Source organism: Octodon degus, unplaced genomic scaffold (genome assembly GCF_000260255.1).
Source record: "Octodon degus isolate 3935 unplaced genomic scaffold, OctDeg1.0 scaffold00087, whole genome shotgun sequence".
Taxonomy (NCBI): Eukaryota; Metazoa; Chordata; class Mammalia; order Rodentia; family Octodontidae; genus Octodon; species Octodon degus.
Genome location: NW_004524663.1, coordinates 7,543,603 through 7,561,876, shown reverse-complemented (window position 1 = coordinate 7,561,876; position 18,274 = coordinate 7,543,603). Strand labels below are relative to the sequence as shown.

Here is an 18,274-nt window from a genome sequence, read left to right as displayed (position 1 = left end):
GTGCAGGGTCCTGAGTTCAATCCCTGGTACCACAAAATAAATAAATAAATAAATAAATAAATAAATAGCTAGCTAGCTCAAGAAAAAGTATTGAAGTGTATAAGTACAAGGAGCAAAAGCCACTAAATTTTCACGTGTTACTGAAAAGAAGTGACTATTAGAGTACTTCAGACACTACTTAGCGATAGTCATGTTAAGTTGCAAGAAAGCGTCAGTCAGGGAAAAGAAAATTACAAAACCACATGAAATGTTAAGTAAATCTGTCAAGAGGGAGCATGGCAAAAAATACTGACTTAATAAAATCACTGAAAGGGTCGCCATAATATATCAAAACATGCAGAACATAAAATATAAAAGTTGTCTCCATACTATGGAGACAAATAATTCATATAGAAAGATTGGTCAGTAGGCCCCATCTAGACACAATTTGAGGAAAACATGAGCATATAATCCTGTTCTTATTCCAAGTCCCAAGTTCATATCAGCACAGAGATCTTTGGATGACCAGATCTCAGTGAACAAGGCTGCAGCGTTACACCCACAGCCACACAGCGCACCCCAAGGGAGGGCGGTGTGAGCAGTCACCCCTTGCCTCAGGGGCTGCACTACAGGCTGGAGAGGAACCAGCCAGTGGGCAAGGTACTGGGAGTGACATGGTTACAGCAAAAGTGGCAACAGATCTTTCCAAAGCAGCGAAGCCACTGAAACCTTAAATGCACCAGACGAATGAGGTTCCTTTAATGCAAAACTCACAATTACAAGTTTTTATTTCCATTCTTCTTTAAAAGACACAGCAAAGATTTACAAGTACATAATCTTTTGATTTTATACATTCATCAGTGATTATAATCACCTTTTGGAAAACAGAGCAGCAAAAAAAAAGTTTAAAATCTTAAAAAGAAAAAACCACCCACATCGTTCCTTTTTGTGAGCCACTTAAAGAGTGATGATTAATAAGATCTACTCATAGAGCGCGGGCTGGTGCAGAACACAGTGCTCATAAAAGTCGCTTGGCCGCTTCCTTGACTAGCCAACCAAGGAGGATGAGTGGGGAATGAAAACCTACATTCAGATTACATGATTTTGGCCAACACCACTATAAGCTACAGTTCTGCCATAAGTGAGAAACAAGGCTAAACTACTGACAGGGAGATGTACAGCCTACAGAAGGGCAACTGAGGAACAAATGACATTACTTACGAAAGGGGAACAATGATGAGATAGGGGCCATTGAGTCTTTTGTGCTCCATCAGGTAAGTGATGAGGGCAATGGTCTGTATGGTCTTGCCTAGCCCCATTTCATCAGCTAAGATTCCATTCAGATTGTTATTATACAGGGAAACCATCCATTCCAGGCCCTGCAGCTGAAATGAAGAGTAATTGCTTCAATTATCCAAGATCTGCACAGGTAATTAATACTAATACAACTCAAGTGAGGCTGTGACTTCTTAACTTCTCTGAGCGGTAGGCAGGGTTTCCCACAGTAGGAGAGCGGGGAAGGCACCAACGCAAAAAGAATTTAAAATATGAGCCTGTAATCGTCCCTGCCGCTTGGCAGGTGCTGAGTGTTAATCAGATTTAGAAATGATGGGCTGCGGCACACTGGTGGGATTTTAAGCAGCTTTGCTGCTCATCCCTACTTAGCATTTCACAGTATATGACATTCTAGAATTATTAGAAATGAAAAAAAAAAAAAAAAAAAGAAATCAAAATCTAGTCCAACCACTCCAAGAACAAAAAGCCAATGTGAGGATTAAAGACGAACAGACCAGAAGGCAAGTTTGGTGCATAAACCCTAGTGTAGCTCAGCTGGCCTCCAGGGTACGGTGCCCTTGGGGAGGAAGCCTATGACCAGCGGCCAGGGCCACTCTGCTGGGGCTCTTAGAGAATGTCTCTCTCCTTGGCACAGAGAAAGCTCCCAGGTAACACACAGACTTCTGCGGCATGGTCCTCTTCACCAGAATCACACTGGAAGCTCACTGCCTGGAAATGTACTGGACATATTTCTAAATCGCAAAATACTGCACTAGATTCAGGGACTCAGGTTTGAGTCCCTCCTGTGACATGCAAAAGATGAGGTGAGAATGTTCACTCCCTCTCACACCTCCCAGTGCCCTTTTTTTTAAAAAAAAAAAAAAATTTAAAGAGAGTACAAATTAACATTGAAACAGAAAAAAATTCAAGTGATACAGAATTTCACTTAACAGAGTAATATGAATTTCACAGTATTTGTTGTAATGCATAGTGTTGTCTTCCAACCAGCTATTCATATTACCAGATATATGCCTGTCACAATGGCATTGGGTTTCAGAGGCTGGGTCAAATATATGTGCATTACATACATACACGCACGCACACGCAAACACATACATATGTTGAAGTCAGCTTAGCTTGCTAATGAAGTAATAATGCCTAGGAAATATTACATAAGAATATAAAGTGAGTGATTCATTTAGAATATTTATTAAATTATTAAATGACTCCTTTGGATCATGCAGGAGCTACAATGGATGGATACTCAGGTGTATAGGATGCATGGCTGGCTCCCTGCAGAAGAAGCTTGCTGTCAAAGAAGAAATAACACACAAGGAACACGTACCTATGTACCTAGAAGCAGTTAACAGTGCCGATGTATATGTATACAATTGCATTGACCAGAATTTATCTTACAGAAACAAAGGCATGTTTTGAAAACAGCAATACTTTCATAAGCTATCTGGAATATCGTATGCAAAAACAAAGTCATCCAGAAAGGTATGTGGAAGTATAGCAATAGCAAGAGATAAGAGAGGCAGAGGAAGGACCTCCCAAAGACTAAGCAAAAGAGAGAGAGGAAGTGGGAAAATAACTACAAAGCCACAAGTGGTGGTTAAGAGAAACTGTTTGCCTCCGACACAACCTGGACACAACTAGACCTTTAGGAAAGTCAACTGATAGCTAGAAACATTTGGATTTTAAGTGAGAATGGATTGTTTTGTACATTTTTAATGAAAACTTGCAAAGGGGTTGAATTTTGCATCTGTGTTAATCCTAGATAAAGCAAAAGCAGGAGCTAGGAACAGGAGAGACCAGAAATCACAAAACCTATGGGAAGGGATCTGGGCCAGCTGGGACTGCAGAATGGAGTAGGGGGACAGGGCAGCCTGCCCTGCTGATGCCTCTGGGGAGCGTAGAACCTGAGAAAGCAGCAGGAAGGCAGCTATCAAGGTTAGGTGGATACTGATGGCACAAAAGCCGGGCGAGGAGAAAGAAAGCTTTCTCATGGAGAGAATGCCAGAGGAGACTGAACCACAACCTGAACAACTCAGGGAAAATAGAGAACTCATCTGACATGAAGGGGTTGTCCGATTCCAGGAAGAAGAAACTTCATAAAGCAAAACCCTAGAGGGAGACAGTGCAAAGCCCTTTCAGGGACTCTAGCAGCCCAGTAAGAAATTTATGTTTGGAAGCAGAAAGGGATGACTTTGACATGGAAGTGATGGGGCTAGTGACATAGCTCAGTGATCTAAGTGCCTGCTTAGGCAAGCGCAGGGATCGGGGTTCAATCCCCAGTGCCACATACCATGTTGGCACCACCCCTGGGCACACTGAGCCAGCCACTGAGACTGGGCATGTAATCCCAGTGCTGGGGAGGCTGAAACAGGAGGATCAATATGAGTCTAAGCTGTGTAGTGAGACTTTATACCAAATACATTAAAAAAAAATGTTGCTTACAAAGAGGTGGGTAGGAGGGGGAAGTCAATATGGCCTCAAAAGTTCTCTATGACTAATCCAAAAATGGATGCTCCCTATACAAATATACAACACTTTATCAGAATACCCGATGAGTTACCATGTATGTCAGGCAGGATAATGAGGTGCAAACTACTCTGGATTCATAAAAGCCTCACGGTCTTTGTAGAAAACATGGTTGAGCATGGCCAAAGCAACTGTCCTCAAAGCGTGCTCGGGTGGGCCCCCAAGATCTCTGCAGGACATCCATAAGGTCCAAATGAATTTCACAACAATACCAAAGGTTTATTTGTCCTTCTTTCTGTGCAATATCAGCGGCAATGGTGCAAAAGCATAGGCAGAAGCTGCCAGCACATCCACGCAGGGCAGGGTGGCACCAGGCCAACAGCACCGTGACCTTCACTGACACATGATTTAAAAGCAGAAAGACCTGATGCCCAAAGATTGAGAGTCACCAGCCTAGGACACACATGTGCCCAGGCATGGCCCAGAGACATGGTTTTATATGATAGTAAGACATGATATTGGAAAAAAAAAAAAAAAAGACATAATATGGAGAACTGAGGCCTTGGTGGTCAAAGAAGTTTGTCAAATACAAGGTCAAACAATGTTAAACAAGTTACACAGAGGGTGCCGGTGTGCACTTTGGATCGCACCTTGATCTTTGCATTGTTGTTAGTGTGTTGATGTGCAGGGATGATTACCAAGAAGGGTCACTGCCAAGGTGACCCCTGTCTAGGTGGCTTGGGACTGTCTAGGCTTAATTGTAACTAGGACCAACAGTGAAGGTCTCCCTGCTCCCTCTCACAAGTATCACAATTTGGAAGAATAAGTTATGATGGCCCTAGGTACAGCTGATAGTGCTTCCTAAATTTACCAAAGCACAAAAACACGTAGCTTTGTTGTTTGTTATTTTTTTAAAAATATATATAATTTTGAGGAAGGACTCCATGGAACAAATTCTCAAAGAAGCACACTTTAGAAGCCCTGAGAAGCAATGGGAGGACAGAAACAAGAGTCAACCCCAATACAGAAAGGTCAAATGAAACATCTGTTTTGCTTATGGCTGTTTCTTAAACAAAGCACAGATGCCCAGAACTATCTTATATCTTTAAAAAGAGTAAATAAGGTGGCGACCTAGCACAGTGGTTTCCGCGCCGGGTTCTAGAGTGCGAGGTTGCCGGTTCGTGCCCCCGTCCCGACACTTTCTGGGCTGGTGAGATGGCTCAGTGGTCTAAAGCACCTACTTAGAACAAGCTTAGCAAAGCACAGGGACTGCAGTTCAATCCCCCAGTACCACATGCCAGCCAGCCCTGCCCCCTGGTGGGCTGAGCTGGCCACACACACACACACACACACAAATAATTTTTTTTTAAAAAAGTGTAAATATACTAGATGAGGTGAGGTGTTTGGATCCACAGCATAAAACTATGGCTACATTGAAAATGTCCAAAAGAGATACTCTATTTACTTAGGGATGAGGCAAGGATGCTCCTGCCCACTAACAGAATGCCCACCTTTTCTATTTTGAAGAGGTCCACAATGAAACTATTCTCAATATAGTTGACTTAGCATTTCTTACAACAAAATTCATGCCAAAATTATAAAAGAGAAAACTGGTGTGGTGTGTGTTAGTACAGCCAATAATCACAGAAATACTCTGGAAGAGGAATGGTAGGCACAGTGGGGAGACTCTCAATACTAGCAGTGATAGAATCTAAAATGTTTCAACTTCTTCAAAATCTCAGGCGGGGTGCGGTGGTGGCACACATCACACATTTGTAATCCCAGCATTCGGCAGGCTGAGGCAGGAGGATCATTGTGAGCTCGAGGCCAGCCTGGACTACTGAGTGAGCGCAAGGCCAGCCTGAACCGCATAGTGAGACCCTATCCCCAAAAGACACACACACAAACAAAAAAAAAAAATCTCTTGAGCAGTTCACAGGTGCATGATGACCTCCACTGCAAATCAGGTTTACAAAAACCAAATGATGACTTACCAGGGAAACACAAATACGCCAATTACCTGGTAATGCTTTAGGGTCCCATTGATGAGGAGGGCAGACTGCTTCTCCACCCTCTCTGAAATGGCATGCGCCACGGTGTAGTAGGACTGGGACCCTCTGGCACTGTACTGCATACTGTATTCGTCATCCACATCTTGCTTTGCTGTCCTGAGGAATATAAAACAGGGAATCACATGCAGACATCTGAGTGTTCTTTCATACAAAAAACTGAATTGAGAGTCTAGAATAGCTGCAGGAAGTATAGTTTAGCAACCATTGCATGTCTTACAGTTCAAATGCATTATCGGTGATCCTTAAAAAAAACTAGGTGAGGTAAGCATTATTATTATCCCCTTGTCATGCATGTGAAGAACGTGAATTTCAGGGAGGGGACTTCATTTGTCGCAAAAGATTTCCTGGACCCCCAGAGACCCACATCTGACCCCAAGAGCTACAGGCCAACTTGACTTTGCCCATGAACTTGTCCCAGCCTGTCAGGATACAGGGAGGGAATCTCTCCATATGCACTGACTGAAGCTTGGCAGGCGAGTGGGAGAGATCAGAGCACATGGGAGGGGTAGGGAAGGAGAAAGGCAAGCCTCCAGCTTCTATGCCGCGTTGGGAGCCAAGGGCTAGTGTATGGGTGATAACATGCCACTGAGGATTCTTAAAGTCTTAGGGGAAGAAGATTGGCAAACCAAAGTTGCCACAGTGGGCTACACAATCATGAGTAAGACAGGAAAATACTGAGGTGCTTATTCTTGGATTTTCAAAAATCCCACCTTTGAAGTTTTTTCCCTTGTGCATACTGCTTCAAAACAGTTTAAATGTAGTAATGAACTGCTCTTATAATAACAGCAAACACAAGCAAAGGCAGGTACCAACCACTGACAGTGAGAAGGAACTGGAAGCAGGTGGGGGTGACACTAGGCCCAAGGAGGGTAGAGGATTTGGGGGACAGAGGGAGTTGGTAGCTGACCAGGATGGGACAGAAATGGCATTTCAAAGTGGGGCTTCTGGCTAAGCTTCGCTGCCTTTGAGGAAGGAAGGAAGGAAGGAAGGAAGGAAGGAAGGAAGGAAGGAAGGAAGGAAGGAAGGGCGGGCATGGAGACCACAGGGAGCAGGTAAGTGTGACTAGTCCAGTCTGGGACAGAAGTGCAAGTGGTGGGTGAAAGCTCAGGAGTGACTCTGAGGTGGGGTCTCAGGAGAGAGAAGAGGAACAGAGAAAAGGAAGAAGGGAAAAATGGAGTGAAGGGATAGAAAAGGGAGGGGAGGAAAGGGGGAGAGAGGGGAGGAGAGGGTAGGGCAGGGCAGGACCAGCAACATGAGCAGCTCCGACCTGGGGCTAGAGGTCAGATACAATCCCTGAGGGGAAGCACAGTACCAGCAGGAAGGTGCCACCTTCCTTAAACAAAATTCTCTAAAAATTCATATAGCACAATCCTCATGCAACACATTTCCAAGGGAGAAAACTCAGAGAAACATACTCAATTATCTGCTTAGCGTCTTTTTCAGAAACTTCTTCACTGTTCGGATCCAGAAGGATTTTCTCTTCTGTTTCCTGCCTACTGGACTCTTCTTCCTCATCCTGGAAATGAAACAAAGATGTAGGAAGACTAGATTTTAACAGGGAAATTCTACAGTTGGCATTTTTAAAAGAGAAATCAAATAATATTCAATTAAAAAAATGAAATAAAAACAACTAAGGAAGGAGATAAATATAACATCTGCCTAAATCAGGCAATTGACTATCCCATTGATATTTAGATTACTGCATGAAACAAAAAAATGACCCTCTCAGGATCCCACCAAGACCCTTGATCCAAAAAATAGAAATGTAGGGCCAGCGAGATAGCTCAGCAGATTAAGCACCTAGTTAGGCAAGTGTAGGGACTGGGGTTCGATCCCCTGCACTACATGCCCACAGGCCCCACCCCCGGGCACACTGAGCTGGCCACTAAGACCAGGCGTGGTGGTGCATGCCTGTAATCCCAGTGCTGGGGAAGCTGAAAACTGGAGAATCACTATTGTCCGAGCTGCATAGTGAGACCTTGTACAAAATACATTAAAAAAATTTAAAAAAAAAAAAACGAAAACAGATAGGAAGTTCATGTCAGAAAGAGGAAGATGATATTGTTTGGCTTTCAGAGTCCTGGTGCTATAACTGCTCTCTCCTCTCCAAAACCAGACTTCTGAAATTTTAATATGCTTCTTCTCCTACAAAATGCTGTGTCCAAGTGCAGGGCCCGGGGGGTTCCATCCCTGGGTCTGCTGTGCCTGCCCTGCCCCCAGGGCACGCTGTCATGGCAATTGAGACTGGGCGTGGTGGCATGTGCCTATATTCCCAGCTCTTGGGAGGCTGAACACAGGAGGATCACTACAAGTCCAATCTAGTAGTGAGACCCTGAACACCCTGTAGACCCTTCTCTAAAATATATATATATATATATATATATATAAAAAATAACAAAACCAAAACCAAAAAACCTAAAATCAAACTAATGATGACAGGCTACTCAGAAGTAGGTTTTTAAACTGAGGACTCAGAACCATACCTTCACGGGTGAGGAATAGGAAACAGGGCTCATTACTTGGACTCACTGGTGACTCTAAGCACCGGGCTCCTCCCAGCTGGCTACAGCTATCTCTGGGTGTCAGTCTCATGGTGGCATCTGCTGGTTAAGCAGCCCTCTTTATCTTACAGTTGCCTTCTCTGGCTCTCTTAAGAGAGAAAAATCTTTCACCAGATCATTTATGAGCCCATTCACCAGAATAAATAAGACACAAAGAATAGCTGGGGGGAGGCAGTTAGCAGGGATTCCAAAGATTTGATTTTCAATGGCTAAGCTTTAATGAATGTAATTTGCATTATTTTTCAAAAGCAATGAATGCTTGTGGTATATTAGAAGAGAAATATAAAATAAGATTATCTTAAAATCCTGGTAAGCTACTGCCAGGAAAGCTGCCTTACTCAGCCTTTGGCATCCACGCTGTTGGAACCCTGAACACAAACTCCTCTACACTTGGCATATCACTTGTAACAACTATTAGCAATGCTCTAGCAAAAGAGATCAAATCTTCTTTTAATCCTTCTACTTGCAATTATTAAACAATTCCTAACTGACCTAATGAACACCATGAGTTCATTCTTGATTTCTGGTCAAAGTATCCCAGATTGCCATCTGACGTTCTAGACACAGGAAGGATCCTTCCCAAGAGACGGAGGAATGTGTTTCTCTTTGGGTAACAAGTACATTCAAGGATTCAGACAAGAATCTCAGGAAGAAATTCAGAGGATCAATAAACTCGTCAAGCCAGGCCCATGCTGCCCTTTACATCCAAGTTCTCAGACTTAACAACTTCAAAAAGACTCCACGGCCTAAAAGACTTTTGAAACGTTTATGTAGTTAACTCTCCTGGTGAACCACTCAGAGACATGGGACTGCCTTCCCCTAAGTAATCTATCTTCACTTCTCCCCAAAAGACATTGTCACCATCTCTAGTTTAATGCCAGCTTCTCTTTTCTTAGTTACAAATGAATTAAAATTCTCCAACAGCCAGGAGTCCCCAAGAGACTGCTATACCACTAGGCAGGTGCCGTCAGAGATTTTGCGAATCGTTAGCCCCAGTCTTACATAAAAACCAACCCTGGGTAAAAAGAAGGGATAAATAGACTTGCGTTCAGAGGTCTGTGTTCAGAGAGAAGTTTCTTTTCCATCAATTTTCAAAATAGTAAACCTCAAATGGAGATATATACATACCTCCTCCTCATAATCAGAATCACTCTCCTCACTGTCGGACCTCGGGGCAACTTCGTAACTAAGGAAAAGGAGTGGAGAAGAGGGAAGACTTAGTTTGTAAATTATAAAACCACACAGACGCACACATGACTGAGCCAACACATTCTGTGTACAGATGAGAAATGAAGGGAATCACTTCCACCACCTCATCAAAGGCTGCATTGTCTCACCTTCAAGGTTTCACAAGGCCCCCTGAAACCTAAAAAGCCCAAAGAATACCAACGTGGTGGCTTTCAGGCCATACCCAGGGTTCATCTCCAGCCAGGCGTCCAGCTGACTTGCTTTGGGTGCTTCTGGTCCAAACAGGACCTTGCCGGTCTCTGTGTGCGTCACTTTGACAGGCAGATCACTCATCTGACTACTTTCATCTATTGGCTAGAATGAGAGAGAGAAAAATCTTGTCACGTCACCTGTATGTTAGAGATGCTCCCTCAGCTCTGTTAGATGTTTCTCAGCCCTTTTGCTGCTCAGCATCTGACATATCTTTCTGTATTTCAAAATTCCACCACTTAATGAATCTTGGTGCTAAGTGAGAGGCCCTGACCCCCTACAGAAACTGAAAATGCAGGCATCGCTGGCCACTAAGGCTTGGGCACAAGACCTCAGCTCCTCTAGATACACTCCTGAAGGTTGTCACTCTGCAGCTACATGTATTCAGGGCAGCGTGGACCACTAAGTGCTCAGGAGAAGGTGAAGCTGAAGAGGCAGCAGGGCCTGTGAAGTGGCACTGGCCATGCCAAGCTCCTGCCTGCTCCCAGCAGCCATGTCTTCCCCAGGCCAGGCATACATTACCACACTGGGCATAGCCCTGAGGCAGATTCTATGGTATTTCTGGAAAGCTGGTGAGTGACTCAAAGTCCTATGACAGGTTGAGCATCCCTAACTAGAAAATCCAAACCATGACACTTTTTGAGCACTGACATTCTAAGTGCAAAATCTAACACCATGGAACAGGTCATAGTTCAAAAAGAGGAACATAAAAAATATTGTGTAAAACTACCTTCAGATTATGTGCAGAAGGTATATGCCAGGCATATGGGAAATGCATATTTAGACCAAAGTCTCATCCTTTAGAGCTCATTATGTACAGGTAACTATTTCAAAATTTTAAAATATTTTAAATACAACTGGCCTCAAGCATTTAGGATGCTCAGCCTGTGATACGATGCATTTCCTTCTTCCTTAAATCCTTCCAGAATTAATTTTGCTCATTCAAAAGAAACACCCTTGATGCCTGCACCTACTATTCTCCAGGTAACAGCTTCTGCAAAGCCATGGGTTAGGAGAAAATAGAAAAGGGAAAGGTAATATAACCCAGAGCCATCTCATTAGTGGCTGGCTTGGATTCTGCAGAACTGGTGCTCTTTATCCAAAACCAATCCAGCAAGTATCTAACTCGACCACCATATAAACAGTGTGATAAAAGGAAAAAAGGCTGCTTATTTGAAACTGAGCCAATTGACCAACACTGAGCTGGAGTTCATTATTAGACTCTATGAGCAATGGCTTGCTCAGAAAATTAAGAAAATAAATGAAACTGCAGAGGTTGTGCTTCACCTACTGTAGAGGACAAATGATCTGAAAAGTCCTGAAAACACAGCAGCACTATGCAAATGAATGCTGCTGATGACAGAGAGACTGGCCTGTAGGAGTAGACCCTCGCTCAGCTGTCCGGAAATGCTGGGCTTGGGAGTGCTTCAACTCCAAGTGACATGTTTAGGTAATCCATTATACCAAAGAATTTTTCCTAAATTATTCTTAATTGGCTTTGTGGTCAAATACATACAAAAAACACTATCCACTGGCATTAGGATTATCATATAATTTACTATTGCAATTAAGAAAAATGATAGGAAAACCAGTATGCCTGGGGTTATTTGCCAAATAGTTTTATCTTATAGGAAATAACCCAAAACAAAAACAGAAAGTGAAAGCAAAACACTAGCAGTTTTTGTTTCCCCTACTTCCTCTAATTCAAAAAAGCACTGTCAGACTAAGGAACAATATGTGTGCAATTATTCACAGAGGGAACCTTAGAAAAAGAAAGACTCACTCCAGACTGTCTTTTTCCCCTTTTGATGCAGGCTACAGCTACGCTTCTGAGCACCGCTGCTTGGCACAGCGATGCGACGCTTTTTCTTCATTAATACAAAAGGTCATTTATACTCTCACAAGATAAAGAAGAAAATCTCCCATGTGCTATCATTTCCTTCAAAAACTCACATCCTGTTATCTTGAACTATTTAATAGAGCTTCTTTGACTGCTCATGTCATGACTCAAAGAAAACTGGAAATCACTGTAGCTAGAATTAGGCTCTTTGGCAAGAGCCCTGCATGAGCGCAGAAGAAGAGTAAGAACATTATTTTTCAAAACAAACAGGGCAAAATGTCCATGTTGCAAACTCCAGCTAACAAGAGCTCGCAAGTGTTAAAATTAAAAGAAAAAAAGATACACCTCATAAAGCCAAATTAGTAGCTAATGTTCCCACGAGATAGTATGAGATAAGAGCGCTGTATCAATAACTCGCTACACTAACTCCCTACATTTCTTCACGTGTCCTTGTGTATTAGAAACTGCTACGCGGCCTGCTCAGGTAAGGCTGGGCGGCTGCACACTGGAGCTGTTTTCTAAGTGCTCTATCACGTAGTATCTTTGCTCCTCACAGCTCACGGAGAGTTTCTTGCACATTAGACTTTTACCCTGATCTTTTCTTCCCCTGTGATGGATTAGAGTGGTGAGGCGACATTTATTTTCTAGGGGTTTCTGCATAGAGGAATGAAGCAGCATTCCGCCTGCGCGCAGGCTGTGAGGGTCACCACAGGCCTCTTGTGCATTGTGAGTCCAGGATGGGAGTGGGCAGCCGCCCGAACTCTGAACAGGTTTGTCAGAATCTGTGAGTGAAAAAGGAGGTCTGAAGGCAACTCCCTCCTCAACCTAGGCTGGGCACGCGCTTCCACACGGCCTATCACTGGCAGAGATCCTTGCGTGTTTCAGGAAAAAAATCCAGTAAGTAAGTAATTATGTCCTCATGATTCAGAAGAATACTGCAAATACTAGGAAATAAAATTTAGGACTATGCTCATATGTCTATGAATAGAAGCTACATTGGAAGCTTATAGACATGTCCAAAATGCCCCAAATACATACACTTCACTTTTCTAAATATCAAATTAGTAATAAACTAGGGAAACTTGGTCATATTTTATGATTCTGTACCACTTACTGGGAAAATATAGAGAATCGATTGATAACACGCTTTATCTATTCATTTTATCTATTCATACAGGCCTGTCGTGTGCAGAAAATTCTGGAACGTTACATAAGAAACTTGGTATCACTTGACTGGCAAACTAAGATGAAAGTAGATTAATTTTCATTGAGTCTTTTATGTTAACTTCTATGATTGATATATATATATATGTATATGTATATATATATATATATATATATATATACTATTTAAAAAATTAATAGCTGAGGAAAACAAAATTGGTATAATGAGAATGGTGCTGCGGGGGCAGGGCAGGGATCCCATTCAGCAGACCATAGAGGAAAGTGGCGCCGCCAACCTTACCTCTCCATCTGGTCCTAGGGCCGACTCCCCTCCCTCCGCATTCTCTTCAGCTTTCTGCAAAACAACAACATGGAAATGCGAGTGTAAATCAAGAGAAACGGACAGGACTTGGCGTAACCCCAGTACGTAACTCCATTGCCTCGCTGCCCACCACCCCTGTAACACAGCTCTAAGTGTTAATGTTTTCATTTCTCCTTGCTATCTGAGACAAGGTGTGCATTATATTACCAACTTGCAAAGAGTCATTTAAAGCCAGATGTGATTGAAGATCAGCACACTAGAGACTTGCGGATTGCATCTTTAGGGACCCAAAGAGCGTAAGACACGCTGCATCAAGACAGCAGTCAGACTTTGAAGCGTTTTGCTTGCGTTTGGCACTGTGAAGACAAATCCTGACATAATTAGCTCAATTTTCCTATCCCCCAAGCAAGTTTTCATCAGCAATGAAAAACAACATTCTAAAAATGTCCATCAAGAATAAGCTCTGAACCGCTCCTAGGTCATAAAAAACAAACCAAAATAATACAAAATTCTGTTGAGTTTCCGGAGTATTTTTCATTCAACATAATTGGCTTCCATAATGTTATAGCATTTCCACAGTGTGACTATGGGAAAATTGGATGCAGATACTGTAATCTCATAAAAAATTCTGCCATCTATCATTTTCTAAATATTACAATATCTTAGTCCATTAACCTCTGTATGCCTTAAAGGCAACTAAATGAGAAGCTAAGATTAAGGCCCATTTTGTTCAGACCCACAAAACCTTATAGGTAGTACATACCAACTAGTCCAAAATGTGTTCCAATTTTAACAACCTCTTTGACAAGTAAAATAGCTTATATCACTGCTATAGAATCTATAACGTAACTGATACGCTATCCTATTTTATGTAATATGATAAAAGGAAAAATTTTAGTCATTTCTTCTTTCAAAATATTTAAGAAAATGAGCTTTTCCCCCCTGGGCTCTTTAGTTCATTAAACTTTACACACACACACACACACACACACACACACACACACACAATGATATGGAATCAATAACTTTATTTAAGACATGATGCTATTAATTTGGTTTTGTCTTCCATTAAAAAAATCAATAGAGGGCTGGTGAGATGGCTCAGTGGTCTAAAGCACCTACTTAGAACAAGCTTAGCAAAGCACAGGGACCGCAGTTCAATCCCCCTGCACCATATGCCAGCCAGCCCCGTCCCCTGGTGGGCTGAACTGGCCACACACACACAAATAAATAAATAAAATTTAAAAAAAAATCCATAGAATTTCAATAAAACAACTTTTATGAAAATATTTAATATTTAAAACCTAGCCTTGTGGTTGAGGGTATAACTCCATGGTAGAAGGCTTGCCTAGTACAGTTGAGGTACTGCGTTCAATATCAAGCAACACACACACACACACACAAAGAAAAATCTAAAAAAATCCTTCTACACCGAAGAAAACCAGTATCATAAATGTTTGAAAATTTTGAAGTTCTTTTATACTTTAATTTTTCTTACAAATCCATCCATATATATGCTAAAACATAAGCATAGGAACAATGCAGATTCTACCAAAAGGTAGGAAGCAAAATATGCCATTTGGTTGTGCCCAAGAATCCAATTTTCTGCTTAGGCCACTCTTCAGGGCAAACTCCAGAGAAGTGATGGGCTCTGAATGTCCCAGGCTCGTTAACTGCAGCGGGGGTTCAGCCAACAATCACAGAGCTCCTTCATGAAGAGAGGAAACCAGCACCACCACCAGACGCTGAAAGCTCCACTTTGGAATTCTCGGGAGATGGTTATAATTAATGGAAGGAAGTCAATTAATCCCACTTTTCTTTCCAGAAAGAAGCGACAAATTTGGCCAACAAAGAAAATCAAACGAGACAATGAAAAGTCAATTTCAAATATCTAGCAAGTGGAACTGGATCGCCATTTCAATGAATAGCACATTAAAAAGCTCAAAGCACCATAAATGAAGAGACTCAAACTATTCTAAAGAATGGTGTCCTCCGAAATACAGTATGGGCTAGCTAGAGCGTTATCTAAAAACTGCCCCAGAATCAGACCCTTTCATTAAAGTCTCCTAAATTATTTTTTATTCTATTAGCTATTGGATTCAGAAAGCAAAACATTATTAGATTTGAGCCTCCTGGCTCTGGAATAGACGACCTGAATGTCACTCCAAGCTCTGTGACTGAGCAGCATAATCTTGAGCAAATCACCCTCTCCTTGAGTCCAGGCCGCTTCTGTAACCTAGGGACAGTAACAGACCCAGGGTTGTTACAGGAGGGGATCACTATTTCTTTTTCTTTTTGTTTTTTTTGGTGGAACCAGGGGGATCACTATTTCAATATACTAATAAAATACTCTTTATATTTTACAACAAACTCTCAATTTCCATACGTAAGTCAATGGTAGTCCAGGGATATTCTTTTATGCTTGTAATTAAGACAGGCTAGTGGCAGCACATGCCTGTAATCCCACCTACTCAGAAGGCTGAGTTGGAAGAATCAGGCAACTTCGTGTGACCCTGTCTCAAAAAAGAAAAGGAAAACCTGACTACAACGTTGTCTGAAAATTACATTACAGATAGGGGCTGGCAGGATAGCTCAGTGGATTAAGGAGCCTACTTAGGCAGACACAGGGGCCAGAGATCGATACCCCAGCACGCTGTGCCAGCCCCGCCCCCAAGAAGGCAATTGAGGCTGGGCATGGTGGCAAACACCTGTGATCCCAGTGCTTGGGAGGCTGAAAACAGGAGGATAACTGAGTCTCATCTGTGTAGTGAGACCCTGTAGGCCCTGTACTAAATACATCCTTTTTTTAAAAAAAAAAATACATTACAGGGCTATAAGGATGGCAATTTGTTTCTTTAGCTCACTACACAGTTTCACCTTGACAGATATGCCTAGCACTTAAAATTAGTAAATAAGTATTTGGTAAATGTAAGAATGACAGCACTGAAATCAACATCTTCCACCTAGCATATACTGATGGAATTAGTACTGTAATTAGGTACCTGTATATTTGCAAGTCAAAAACAGTTAACACTGGTCACTGAACTGGGGTTCAGAGTGTATGCCCCATGTCACATGTGCCCTGTCCTTAAAGCCAATTTTGCTACATCGTTATAAGAGATGTAGACCAGGTTGCAATCTGCTCTATGGCAAAGGATGGCCACTTCCCTCATCGAGCTTTGGATACTTTCAGCTTGGTGGTGATCGCTGGATGATGTGTGCTTCCCTGCATCTGTGTTCTCCCATCAATCTGATATTTCATCTCAAAACAAAACAAACAAACAAACAAAAAAAGCAAAGGAAGTACTTTTTCTTCTTCTTCTTCCAGTTCCAGTTGCTTGGCAGCTGCAGTTTACAGTACAGTTATAGTCAAGTCCAAGAACCACACCACGCACAACCAGTCCCGAAAATGGCACAGAAATGGCATCAAGAAGCCCCGGTCACAAAGATACGAATCTCTGAAGGGGGTAGATCCTAAGATCCTTAGGAACATGCGTTTTGCCAAGAAGCACAACAAGAAGGGCCTCAAGAAGATGCAAGCAAACAATGCCAAGGCCATGAGTGCACGCACTGAGGCTATCAAGGCCCTCATCAAGCCCAAGGAGGTCAAGCCCAAGATCATTGCAAAGGTAGTAAACCACAGGCTCACTCAACTTGCCTATATTGCCCACCCCAAGCTTGGGAAGCATATCCATGTCTACATTGCCAAGGGTCGCAGGCCTTGCCAGCCAAAGGCCCAGGCTCCAGCCAAGGCCCAGGCTCCAGCTTCTATGCCAGCCCAGGCTCCCAAAGGTGCCCTGGCCCCATGAAGGCTCCATAGTAAAGGCCTCTTATCTGCTGATGTGAAAACAGAAGGACTGATGTGGCCTCTGGGGTGCCATCTATAGGGGGCTGGTGTCCTCCTGTGCTCTTTGTACAAATAAACCTGAGGCAGGAAAAAAAAACAAAGGAAAATATCTCAAAATCAACTCTTTCCCTATTCAAATTTCCACCCAAAGGGTTGCAATCAGCACTACTACTTCAAAGCCTTCGGACAGGCTGAGCACCTGGTGGATCACTCCGGTACTAAAGCAGCAGCTGCCTTTTCACACAGGTAACTGCATCATCGAATTGCAAACATACACACAACCTAAACTTACATCCATTGATTAAAGAATGAAAACAGCAACACTGCAGTTCATTCATTAATCAAGACTGAAGAAATTCCGCATTGGCTTTTCCTACCTACAAAAACTTTAGAACTAATTATGCTTATGTAGGGAGGGAAGAGTATAATTAAGCTAGTCACATTAGGGGAGCTGTATGACACAAATTACTGGTAACTAAAGATTACTCATTACTAAAAATTACTCAAACTAAAGACAATTTGGGTTCCCAGTTTGTAAGGACAATATCAACTGAAATCCTCTATTCAGGAATGGTCATAAACAAGGCTATGTGCACGCTACTCACCTTTCAGGCAGAAAGTATATTAAAATAATAAATAACTGGGCTGTGGAAGGAGTGGAATTCCTAAATGCAAAACTCCTGTATGCATGGAACTCAAGAAAACAGACGTCAGCGGGGCACTTTATTTAGCTTACTACCATACAGAGGCTACGAGCAGCCTCATTTGTAAAGAAAGTTTTACATTCAATATTTTATAATCCATACTGTACCCAGGAGAGACTGTGATAATAGGTGGAAACAGCATTCAAGAGTGCTGGTATCTGAAGGGCTCATTCGGCCTCACTGGAAACCCAAGTTTACAGGAACCACTTGAGTTATTTTTACAGTCATGTAAGTGGGCCTTTGAGCATTAAGATAGGTGATCAGATGATAAAAAATGCCCAGGAATATCACATTGACAGGCATTTGCATATTATGTGGGTGGTGTCTTAAAGAGAAAGATCAATTAGAACATTTTGACTCAGGTAACTGGTCAGTCCAGCTAAGCAAAGCCGATCAGAGCTGCTGGTTTCACCCCTTTTTGACATGGAAATGAAAAAACAAATCTAATCATTGTGCTCACCTTCTCTTACTACAGTCTTACATCCAATGTGCACAGTGGCCTTAGAACTTTTTTTTACCTATGAAAATCTTGTCTCTCTCTCTCTCTCTCTCTCTCTCTCTCTCTCTCTCTCTCTCTCTCTCTCTCTCT

General features: G+C 42.4%; 1 protein-coding gene across 6 annotated transcripts in view; it reads right to left on the bottom strand.

Annotated features, from left to right (window-relative positions):
- The window catches only part of Smarca2 (SWI/SNF related, matrix associated, actin dependent regulator of chromatin, subfamily a, member 2), a 189,710-nt gene that overhangs the window by 114,792 nt on the left and 56,644 nt on the right, over positions 1-18,274 (bottom strand). For all 6 annotated transcript variants that reach the window (XM_023721884.1, XM_023721874.1, XM_023721877.1 and 3 more), the window contains exons 10-15: positions 13,114-13,167; positions 9,783-9,913; positions 9,500-9,557; positions 7,226-7,326; positions 5,759-5,906; positions 1,201-1,364 (exon numbers count right to left, since the gene is read on the bottom strand). In XM_023721884.1, coding sequence (XP_023577652.1) covers positions 1,201-1,364; positions 5,759-5,906; positions 7,226-7,326; positions 9,500-9,557; positions 9,783-9,913; positions 13,114-13,167 — 656 coding nt within the window. The remainder of the gene's footprint in view (positions 1-1,200; positions 1,365-5,758; positions 5,907-7,225; positions 7,327-9,499; positions 9,558-9,782; positions 9,914-13,113; positions 13,168-18,274) is intronic.